General features: G+C 38.7%; 1 protein-coding gene across 3 annotated transcripts in view; it reads left to right on the forward strand.

Moving 5' to 3' along the window:
- Positions 1-12,439, forward strand: part of LOC106875903 (GON-4-like protein) — a 78,562-nt gene that overhangs the window by 14,156 nt on the left and 51,967 nt on the right. For all 3 annotated transcript variants that reach the window (XM_089358785.1, XM_089358786.1, XM_089358787.1), the window contains exons 5-10: positions 1,744-1,872; positions 3,527-3,667; positions 6,595-6,775; positions 7,030-7,158; positions 8,329-8,419; positions 10,586-10,676. In XM_089358785.1, coding sequence (XP_089214911.1) covers positions 1,744-1,872; positions 3,527-3,667; positions 6,595-6,775; positions 7,030-7,158; positions 8,329-8,419; positions 10,586-10,676 — 762 coding nt within the window. The remainder of the gene's footprint in view (positions 1-1,743; positions 1,873-3,526; positions 3,668-6,594; positions 6,776-7,029; positions 7,159-8,328; positions 8,420-10,585; positions 10,677-12,439) is intronic.

The raw sequence follows: 12,439 nt of genomic DNA on the forward strand, positions 1-12,439 counted from the left end.
GGGAGCTACAAGAATCTTTACTGATTATTACTACAATTGTCTCGAACCATCTAGCATCGATCCCTCTCAGTTGGGATTCTGAACATCTGGTTTAGGTGTATCCCTTGGTGTAGATGTGTCCCCTCAGATGATTTCAATAGGTATTTTATCAAAATAGTTGGGCATCAGATGTGGTGTGCAAGAGAGATAGCTGTGCTGGTATAATTGTGTGATGCATATGGGCAAGGATAGCTGTGTGAAGTGCCAATCTCTGGCTGTGGAGGGAACCTGTGGAAGGGATAGACCCAGGAAGACATGGAACGAGGTAGTGAAGCATGATCTTTGAACGTTGGGTCTCACAGAGGCAATGACTAGTGACTAACACCTTTGGTGATAGGCTGTGTTTGAGAAGACTTGTTAAGCAAAGTGAAATCATCATCGTAGCCAATGCCAGTGTCACGTAACTGGCACGTAAAAAGCAAATTTTGAGTGTTGGGCCTCATGGAGGCTATGTGGCCAATGCTGGTGTCAAGTAACTAGCACTTGTGCTGGTAATATGCTGTGCTTCAGTAGAAAACCCATCAAGCCAAGTGAAATTCTAGTTGTGGCAGATACTGGTTTCATGCAACTGGCACCCGTGCTGGTGGCACATAAAAGCACCCATTATACTCTAGGAGTGGTTGGCATTAGGAAGGGCATCCAGCTGCAAAAATCATGTCTAATCAGACTGGAGTCTGGTGCAGCCCCTCAGCTTACCACCTCTGGGGAAACTGTCCAACCTATGCCAGCATGAACAATGGTTGTTAAATGATGATGTTTATATATGTATGTACGTATGTATATATGCAGGAGTGGCTGTGTGGTAAGTAGCTTGCTTACCAACCACATGGTTCCGGGTTCAGTCCCACTGCATGGCACCTTGGGCAAGTGTCTTCCCTTGGAAAATTAAAACACAAAAAATAAATGTAAAAAGGTAAAAGAGCTATCCTCCTTAGACCTTAAATTATAAGGTTGGAAACATATCAACAAGTTAGATCTGAACAGGATCTGTGCTCTTTCAGCTAAACAAAGCCTACATTTATTCAATCCATTAATATAAGGTGTGGATTTCTCAATTACTTTCCACTTCTATCATGGAACAGTGTATTTTGTTTCTGTCTTGTTTGCCGTTTGTTACATTATCACTTGTGTTACTTTTGATTTATATATATGTGTATATATACGCACACACACTACACTTTGGTCTTAAGGCTGCTGCATAGTTTTTATTGACCTAATTTCATGTAGAAGGGATTGGTTAACCTAAAACTATTGCAAAAGATATTTACCTCAGGATGCTACACTGTGGGATTGGACCTAGAACCTTCATGGCTATACCTTCAAAGCAATTTATGTGCTGGTCATTACTTCAAAATTCTACAGTCCATCCACAAGTTTTCCATAAGTCTATTGAACATGTATGTCTCAAATTACCCTATTTCTCTGGGACATCCTGCACCTTTTTATGTTTTAATGTTCTGACATTTACCTTATTTTGTTAAAGATATTTTTAAACACACTCTTGAAAAACAGTTAAATGAATTTCCTAATGATTTGAGGAAAAAAATTCACCTTAATTGCAAATGAAAGTAAAATAAAGTTAAACATTTATGTTTTATACATTTTACTTGGACATTAAATTATACTGTTTTTTGTTTTCTCTATTTTGTATTTTCCTTTATAACCTCTGGAATATTAATATTTTGTCAAATATTTATTTTTCAGGGAATGATGACTCCATGGCCATTGCCCTCCAACAAAATATCAGAAAGTAAAGTAAGTATCTTGGATATCCCTTTCAATGAAGATGAAGAGGATGATGACTATAACCCAGAAAAAGATATCACGGCAGAGGTGAGTACTTTATTGTTTGTTAGAAATATTCTTGCTGCTTGGTTTATATATTCAAGGAATTGGCAATTGTGAAGTTTATATATTTGAGGAATTTAACCTCACATCTTCTAGCTTTGCTTGGGATATGTATTCTTGCAAGCTTCATGGGGACCTCACTAGTGCTGGTAGCACAAAAAAGCCTCCAATGCATACTGTATGTAAAGTGGTTGGTATTACAAAAGGCATTCAGCCATAGACACCATGCCAAAGTCAACTGAAGCAACTCCCATAATCTGTTGTTCACTGATAAATGCATGTTGTTGAAGGCCAGCTATTAAGATAACAAATTTTCACTGTATCATCTATAGGAATTTTTTCCCCTGTGTTCTCTGTGTAATCATCATTACTGTCTTCATTCTTATCCATATTTAACACCATTTCAGTAATTTCCCCATCACTCAAGGAATGCATAACAGGTGCATCATTGTCAATGTTTAGCATTTCTTCAATGTCTGCTTCTTCTAGCTCAGTTACACTTCCGCATGATGAAAATTTAGCATAAGTTACGAGTTTTGATATCATCTTCATCTCATTAGTCACACGAAATCCTCTAAACTCATTATCTATAGGGTCGGTTTCATCAAACATTGTTATTGGCCAAGTCCTGTGCCAAGCATTTCTTACTGTTGATTTATCAACATCATTCCAAGCATTCGCAACAGTGTTGATGGCATCCTTGACAATGAACTCTTTCAGGTAGTCTTGTATTCTTATTCCTTTGTTGACTGCATCAAGCACACAGTTCATAAAATGATTTTTATAGTTGCTCTTCATGGAGTATAAAATTCCATGATCACACGGCTGTAAAATAGATGTATTGGGAGGCAGGGAAATGTGTAGAGAAGATGTCCAGGAACAATAGAATTTTACAGTTTTCTTCCAGTCCAGCTTACTTGCAATGAGCTCTTGCCCTGAGTACAAAGTGGTTATTGAACTACTCAGAAAATATTTATCAGGTTACCCCTGTTTTCTTGTTTGCGTAATAATGCACAGGTAAATTAACTAGGCCTTTCAGACATCTTGGACATTGACTTTTTCCAATGACCTCCAACTTCACCTTGTGTGTGCCTGCTGCATTAACACATCCAAGAATAATTAACCTTTCTTTAGCATCCTTAAAACCTGCTGGTGCTGTCTCATCTGTTGTTGTTAAGGTTTTTTTCTTGGAATATAGTGCCAGTACAAAGTTGTTTCATCAGCATTGTAAATTTGTTCAGAAGAAAGCTGTTTGTGCATGACCCCTGCTATGACACGCTGCAGCCTCCACAAAAAAAAGTTGTTTTGTGGGGCTTCTCGGATTTTAGATTTCCAGATAAAGGATTGTGTACCTGTATCATACTTGGATAGTTGTGATGTTTATTCTTTTCCTCTAGGAGTATTGGTGGTGTAAATGCACTACTTGCAACTGAAAATCAAAATGGTCACATGATCTGTATTGGTTAACAAACTTGTTATTCCTTTGCTGGCAGGAATATTGTCATCACCACTAACATCACCTTCTCTTCTAGATATCATAGAATGTTATAAAATTGCTGACTACTCTAACTACCTTCCTATTGTTTGCGAAAACTTGTACCTCTTTTGAATTAGTTTTTTTTCTTTTCTTTTTCTGTAGATTGAAAGTGATGATGACACCGAAAGTTTAAATTCCTCGTTAACATGTTCTCCTAACTTGCATCTCATGAAATCATCCATGACAACACTGACCGAAAATTGCAAACAATCTTTGACTGAGACGGATGATGAAGATAAGAAGGTTAGTAATGATTCTGGACGAATACTTTTACCTAGGAGACAATGGCTGAGTTTGTTGATGTGATTTTTCATTGGCATAACATTTTTGAATAGTACAATCATTCCCAACAGGATTTGAACTCAGAAAGATTAGGTACTACTGAACTATGAAAACATTTAATCCAGTTCCTCTCTCTTTTGTCTATATTAACTCCATTGTTATTGTTAGATAAGTATTGATGATATTGTTTGCTCAGATTCAATGTTTTCGTAACCTTATGAATATGATATAGTTATCTTGTCATATTTAACAAAGAGAATGAATGGGAGAAAGAGAGCCTGCCGTATGTCGACCCAATAGAGGGACCAGCTATCCGAGTTGATAGTACCAGGGTAGATAAAGCAATTAAGAGTATGAAGACCGGGAAAGCCCCCGGCCCATCAGGAATCACTGCAGAGATGCTCAAAATATCTGGCAGTGTTGGCTATAGCCTAGTCACCCGTATTACGAACCAGGTGATACACGAAGGAGTCATACCCAATGACTGGTGTAGCAGCATCATAGTCAACTGCTACAAAGGTAAAGGTGACGCTTTAGATACAAATAATTACAGAGGCATCAAGCTGTTAGATCAGGTTATGAAAGTTACAGAGAGGGTCATAGCCCAACTAATTAGGGAGCGAATCAATTTAGATGAGATGCAGTTTGGGTTTGTGCCAGGTAAAAGCACTACTGATGCCTTATTTCTAGTGAGACAGTTGCAGGAGAAATACCTAGCTAAGGATAAACCTCTGTACCTGGCTTTCGTTGACATGGAGAAAGCCTTTGACAGGGTCCCCCGATCCCTTATCTGGTGGTCAATGAGGAAACTTGGGATAGAAGAATGGTTAGTGAGAGCTGTGCGAGCCATGTACAGAGATGCTGCCAGTAAGGTGAGGGTTGGAAATGAGTACAGCAATGAATTCCGGGTAGAGGTAGGGGTCCACCAAGGTTCCGTCCTCAGCCCCCTCTTATTTACCATAGTCCTCCAGGCAATCACAGAGGAGTTCAAGACAGGTTGCCCCTGGGAGCTCCTCTATGCTGATGACCTTGCCCTAATTGCGGAGTCACTATCAGAACTAGAGGAGAAGTTTCAGGTGTGGAAGCAAGGTCTAGAATTGAAGGGCCTTAGAGTCAACCTAGCTAAAACCAAAATCCTAATAAGTAGGAAGGTAGATAAAACACAAACCCCTTCAGGTAGATGGCCCTGCTCAGTATGTAGAAAAGGAGTAGGTAGTAACTCTATAAGATGTACCCGGTGCAAGCTATGGACACATAAGAGGTGCAGCAACATCAAAGGCAGGTTAACTAGCAAGTTAGTTTTTGTTTGTGGCAGATGTTCAGGTGCAATAAAGACTGTAAACAAACAGGAAACAACTTCTATCTCATTCCAGGGTGAAAAACTAGAGGTAGTTGATAGCTTCCGCTATCTGGGCGACCAAGTTAGTAGTGGGGGTGGGTGCGCTGAAAGTGTAGCTGCTAGAATAAGAATAGCCTGGGCAAAGTTTAGAGAGCTCTTACCCCTGCTGGCGACAAAGGGACTCTCACTCAGAGTAAAAGGCAGACTGTATGACGCATGCGTACAAACAACCATGCTACATGGCAGTGAAACATGGGCTGTAACTGCTGAGGACATACGTAAGCTCGCAAGGAATGAAGCCAGTATGCTCCATTGGATGTGTAATGTCAATGTGAATACCCGTCAGAGTGTAAGTATCTTGAGAGAAAAGCTGAACATTAGAAGCATCAGTTGTGGCGTGCAAGAGAGACGATTGCGCTGGTATGGACATGTGGTGAGAATGGATGAGGATAGCTGCGTGAAAAAGTGCCACACCCTAACAGTTGAGGGAACCCGTGGAAGAGGTAGGCCCAGGAAGACCTGGACTGAGGTGGTGAGGCAAGACCTTCGTACATAGGGCCTCACCGAGGCGATGACTACTGACCGAGACCTTTGGAAATGTGCTGTGCGTGAGAAGACCCAGCAAGCCAAGTAAGATCGTTGCCAGTGCCCCTGGACTGGTTCTTGTGCGGGTGGCACATGAGATGCACCATTTTGAGCGTGGCCGTTGCCAGTACCGCCTGACTGGCTCCCGTAGGATTTTCGAGCGAGATCGTTGCCAGTGCCCCTGGACTGGCTTGTGCGGGTGGCACATAAAAGACACCATTTCGAGCGTGGCCGTTTTCGTGCGGGTGACACGTAAAAGCACCCACTACACTCTCTGAGTGGTTGGCGTTAGGAAGGACATCCAGCTGTAGAAACTCTGCCAAATCAGACTGGAGCCTGGTGTTGCCATCCGGTTTCACCAGTCCTCAGTCAAATCGTCCAACCCATGCTAGCATGGAAAGCGGACGTTAAACGATGATGATGATGATGATGATGGTGTATGTTTGGACAGGGAAAAGCAATATGCTACACAAATTGTCTGAAGTGAAGACTGTAAATAAAACTATACATTACTATATTTCATTCAGTGCTGCTTAATGCACCTTTAATTTATGAATATAGTATACAGGAGTTGATTTAACTGACCATGACCCCAGTCACTGTCTTCTGTTGTAGCTTAAGGTTAACTTGAGCCTTATTTGTGGAACTGTGTAAATGGAAATAGGAGAAGCTCATCAGTCGAACTGTGCATGTATTTCAGAGATGCAGCCTTGTCTCTCTCTCTCTCTCTCTCTCTCTCTGTATGTGAATATTCAGCCACTTACACAATAGGTAGATCCATTGACCAAGCATTTTAACATTCCATTATTGAAACCAACAAGGACTTCCATCATATATACACATCATTTAACTTGGGGCTTATGTCTTATTCAAGACAATAAAATCATTGAATGTACTTCTTCATTGGCAGCAATTCGTGCTCTCCTGTTGTACTCTAAATTACTTACACTCTTGTTTTTCACAGGAGGACGTGTCTGAAGAGACAATTGCCCGTCGAACTCGTTCTAAACTACCTTTGCATGACACGTCTCTGACTGAATTAGAGGCTCATTTTGTAGCCCCTGACATTACTGAAGATATGTATGACACAGAGTGCAATGATAAAGATTGGAAAGACTTTTTAAAATCACTCACCAAAAGCCAAGGTCAGTCAATTAATCTCTGTATTTGTTTTCTTTCATTTACTCTTCACTACATTCTCTTTCCTTTTCATTCTTTCTTTCTTCATATCATCATCTTTCCTTCTCTTTCTTTTTTACAGTGGTTCCTCTCCCACTTTAATCACATTCTTTTTTACCCTTATTCTACCTTTCTATTTTTCTGCCTTCATTCATATTTTTTCCTTTTATAATCTCTTTCTCTCTCTGCCATTCTTTCTCACTTTGGTTCATCATTACAGATGTAGAAGACCCTAGTGAAGCCCTCGATGATGATGCCAACGACCCAGAATATAACTACTTAGCTGAAGCTGAGAATGAACTGCCAGATGATGAAGACTTTAGAAATGACCGGTTGGTGCGTGTGTCAAGTGAGTTATCTTAACCCTTTTGATACTAACCTGGCCGCAGGCAGCTGGAAAACTTTTTGGTTCAAACAACCAACCTGGCTGTCGCCGGCCAAGCGTATCCATTGTTATTTAAATGTGAATTTGAACTCAAATCTCATTAGTACATTTGTGAAAACGTGATTTCATTTTGTAAATAGTTGTGTTATAGTATCTGACATTGTCTGACATGATATCTGAACTCAGTGAATTTTGAGAGATTTTTTTCCACATTTTTTCTGCGTCGATTTTTTCAACTTTGAAAATGAATAAGAGTTTCATGCTATCAAGCAGTGAATCCGAATTTGAGGGTTTTCCAATGGAAGATATGGAGAAATTGAGAAAAAGAATCAGTGAAGTACAAAAGCACATGGTGTATGAGATTGAATCAGATATTTCTGTATCTGAAACTGAAAGTGACGATAGTGACAGTGAGGACGATTTTACACCTGAATGGAGTAATAAGTTAGAAAATATTTTTATTAACACTTTTTCTGAGGAGACAGGGTCTACTCATAGTCTTTCTCAAGAACCAAAACTGTTAGACTTTTTGTTCCTGTCCCTCTATCATACTTTCATATTTCTCAGTACTATACTCTCCTCATGGGTTTTATTTTGTCTTGTGATTATTTGGTGCCATGAAAAGAAGTACTCAGTACACTCAGTAAAGTGGTTGGTGTTAAAGGCATCCAGCTGTAGGCATCATACTAAAGCAGTTATTGGAGCTTGGCACAGCTCTCTCGCTCATTAGTTCATGCTGAACTGTCCAACACATGTCAGTATGGAAAAAGAGATACTAACCCTTTAGCATTTAAACTGACTGTATCCAACCTAATATTTTACTTCCTTTATGTTCAAAACAAGCCAGATCCAGCTCCTTACACCTATCCCACAATATTCCCAAAGTAAAGAATCACATCACAAATTTCACAGCTATCAGATAATGCATAATTAATTCTAAATAGTGTGAATAAATAAGCATTACATTTGATAGTAAAATCTGAATACTAAAGAGTTAAAGGAAGGTGATGATATGAAAAATTAGAAAAGTAATACAGGTTGTTCTTGTAACACAAACTATTTTTGGCTGGTATCATTATACCTAAGTTTTTTTACTTTTGACTGTTTTACAAGTTGTGTTGTTTTTCCTTTCAGAGAAAGAGTTGCATGGTCTGTTGGATGAATTGTTTAATGAGGATGCAAATGAAGAAGAAGAAACTATGTTACAACCAAATATTTTGACTGGGTTTGTTGTATTAATTTGTTTTTTACAATTCACAGATTCCTATTTTTGTGTAAATAAGGTTGCCATCTCGTGTTGAAATATCAATCAATCTCTTTCTCCAAATTGGGCGAGCTTCTCACTCAAAAGTATATGTTGAACATATATTTCAATGAAACTGAAGTGGTTGAGAACAATCATAAACACTGAGAGTTTATTGAATCTATATGTACTGTATTTGATGGCATATAAGATACGTTTTTTCCTCAAAAAACTCACCCTGGGTCCTATATACAGTCTGGTTTATATTACTTGCTTTAATGCATTAAAAACTTTTTTTCTCTGGCTATGTGCTGTTGAAATTTGGCTGCATTTAATTTGGCCATACATCTTTTATGCCATCAGATACAGTATTACTGGGGAAGAATGAGCTCCTTTTCTGTTTTTGCTACTTTTCTCTGTATGCAACAAACATTTTTTAAATTGGATTAAATCTCTGAAAATACTTGAATAGAGCAAGTATGGGAAAGTAGTGACTCTAGAGCAAGTATATATAAGTAGAGACACTAGAAAATTTTTGGGTAGATAGCTTTCAAAAAACATGGGTGTCTTTGGCAGACATAAACAAGCAGAACTTCAGATGTGTTAAATGGTTAAAAGTAGTTAACAATAGAGATAGCTATGAAATGTGGTAGAGCTCAGATGACTCACAAGAATTAGTCAATAGTTTCTGCTACCCACGTTATTTAAATAGAACTGCATTGATTGTTCCAGTAGTAAGGAATGAACTGCAAAAAGTTTCTTTGTGAAAAAGGCAGTTATATGAAGCTTGTGCCCAAAATGTAATGTTGAATGGTAGTGAGATACAGGCATCAAGTATGGGAGATGTGCAGAAACTAAGGTAAAATGAATTAAATATGATCTGTTAAAAGTGTAACACTACTTTGTATGAGAGGTAGTTGGGTATTAAATGAATTTTAAGTGTGCAAGAGAAATGCCAGTTTACAGATGTACTGGCAATAGAAATGCTGTGATGATAGAGATTTGTTTGACCAAAGAAGCATGGAGTGAGATAGTGAGGTCAGACTCCAAAAATGAAATGATACAAAATTGCAGTGATTGGTAATTTTGGAGATCTGTCCAACTCTGCCAATATGAAAAAGGGGACATTAAAACAAATTCCATTCTTACTTTACAGTTGAATGGTTCATGGTAGGCAAGGAAATTTACTGTAAAAAGCAATTGTTTCTACAAATAAATCCCCTCCACCTGTGTAAGCATGTATAAATGGGTGTGAAACAGTAAAACTATGGGGTAGGATAGCTTTGCCAATGTAATTTTTGAGATATGTTTACATTCATCTTTCCATTGATCAGTGGTTCTTAAACATTTTTAACCTATGGATTCCTTTGATTACTATTTTATTCTAGTGGATCTCCATAACCATTTGATGTTTTAAATACTAGTTTTATAGATAAATCCTTTAAAATTCCTATTTTGTTTTTCACATGTTCTCATGTTCACCCAGCAAGAAACATGTTGGACTATGTTAAACATTAGAGAAAAAAAAAACCTAGCTGTTTCTTGCAATAAATACATCTAAAGCAAATTTTTCTATGAATCCTTAAAATGATACTGTGGAGCTCCAAATTACTATTTTGCTTGTGTAGACCCCCAAAAAAATCTTACGGACCCTGGTTGAGAACCATTGGAATAGGTGTTTGGATGATGTCACTTCATAGGTTGGTAAAATGTCTTCTGCTCCAGGTAGTATATGACAATATCAGTGATCTAAAGGGGAGTAGATAGACAAGACAAAATCACCTCAACTATCCAGTTGTTGCCTACAACTCAGTGTGACTAATTATAAATGGGTTTTGTGAAGGTCTAATGCTCAGACATTGGTGTAACTTAATTCATATCTTCGTTTAATATTACCACCACCACCACCACCCCATGGTCCTTGGATGCCCTGAGAGGAGTCCTTTCTTTTGTAAGTACTTGGATCCAGGTCTCTAGTTCGAAAATATCTCCTTCCTCTTCCCCTCTCAGCTCCCACTAGTCTTGATCGGCCTGTAAAGTATTATAATCACTGTCCTTCCCTCCTGGCTAATAGATTAAAGAATAACATCTTGGAAATACAATCTTGATCCTGTTGGTTTATTGTGTTTTTATTTTTTTTTATTTCAGGACTGATATTTGTAAATTTGGTCAACCATCAAATGTAGATATTACTGTCACACCTGAGCAGACTTTGATTATTGCGGAACATGTGAAACAGGTACATACCCAACAAATATTTTATTGTGATAGGTTGCTATATTGTGAATCTGATTCTTCCCCAACACAATATTAAATCGAGACTAAATATATATATATATATATATATATATATCATCATCATCATCATCGTTTAACGTCCGCTTTCCATGCTAGCATGGGTTGGACGACTTGACTGAGAACTGGTGAAACCAGATGGCAACACCAGGCTCCAATCTAAATTTGGCAGAGTTTCTACAGCTGGATGCCCTTCCTAACGCCATATATATATATATATATATATATATATATATATTTACATAAAAAAAAAATGTCAGTTTTATAAGGTCCTTTACTCAACCATCACATTTATATTCTGATCCCGGTTCCTTCTGAGTGTACTTGGCATTTTGCCACACTCTCTATCCTGCTGTCTCCCACTCACTCTCTCCTTCTCTTGTACTTCCCTCAGGTTGGGTAATCATGTATTTACTTTGCAGTAGTGTACTTGTTTCTGTCTTCATTCCTGATCTCTCTCTCTGGCCAGGTAACCTTGTACTTCCTCTACAGCAAGACACCTGTATCTGTCTCACTATAACTTTTTCATCACACAACACAAGATCACCTCCTCCAATGCCTTCTCCCCTCTTGAAAGTTTCATTTCTTTGTCTTGCAAGTACTTGGTGACCTTGTCAGTGCAGGTGCTACTTAAAGGCACCCAGTCCATACTGTAAAGTGGTTGCTGTTAGTAAAGGCATCCAGCTGTAAAAACCTTGCCAAAAATGAACTCGCCTGTGCTTGTGCCATGTAAAAAGCACTACTCACCTCGCCTGTGCTTGTGCCACATGAAAAGCACTAAGCCCACTCTGCTGAGTGGTTGGTGTTAGGAAGGGCATCCAGCTGTAAAAATCCCGCCGAAACAGTTGCAGAAGCTTGGTGCTGGATTCTGCCTGGCCAGCTCTTGTGAAACTGTCCCACCCATGCTAGCGTGGAAGGTGGACATTAAACGATGATGATGATGAATCATTTCACCCTCTCTTACATACTCTTGAAACCTTAACTCGCCTACCCTTCCTGCTTTCCTGTCCTCACTCACTTCTACTCACCTCTATTTTGAGGATCCATCCTGACATCTTCACTGTTATTATCTCTTCTTAACTTCACCCTGGTCATCATCACTCTCTCTTGTAAAATATGAGTAGCCTTGTAGCATCTCTACAGTAAGAAACCTTTTCTGTCTTGGACCCTTCTTTCATACTCTGATTCCTTATCTCATAGCATAAAGCCAACTCTTTATCTACTGTAGCCCTACTCAACTGAAGGGGATCTTAGTCTTGCTGGTTTGCATGACAACCTCATAAATGCTGATGTCATAACTCAGTACACTCTGTCAAGTGGCTGGAATTAAGAAGGGCATTCAGCCATAGAAACCATTCCAAAGTAGACAGTGGAGCACAATGCAGTCCTTAGATCTTGTCAGACCATCCAACCCATTCTGCCAGCAGGGAACATAGAATTGAATGGTATAATGATTATAGCAGTTATTGTCACCTGTATCAGGTGATTATCTTGAATAGTCCAACTATTTTAGAAACAGGTATTTGATCACTGATCCTGTTTATTTGATCTTGAGTGAAATATCTAATGGCTTATTAATTGATACATTTAATTCTACCCATGTTAATTACAGAAGTTGGTTTAAACTGATACATTTGTACATTATTATTATTGATAACATATCTGTCTTTATGTTCTGAGTTCAGATTCTGCTGAGGTTGACTTTGC

The sequence above is a fragment of the Octopus bimaculoides genome, chromosome 10 (assembly GCF_046866305.1).
Source record: "Octopus bimaculoides isolate indiv1 chromosome 10, ASM4686630v1, whole genome shotgun sequence".
Taxonomy (NCBI): Eukaryota; Metazoa; Mollusca; class Cephalopoda; order Octopoda; family Octopodidae; genus Octopus; species Octopus bimaculoides.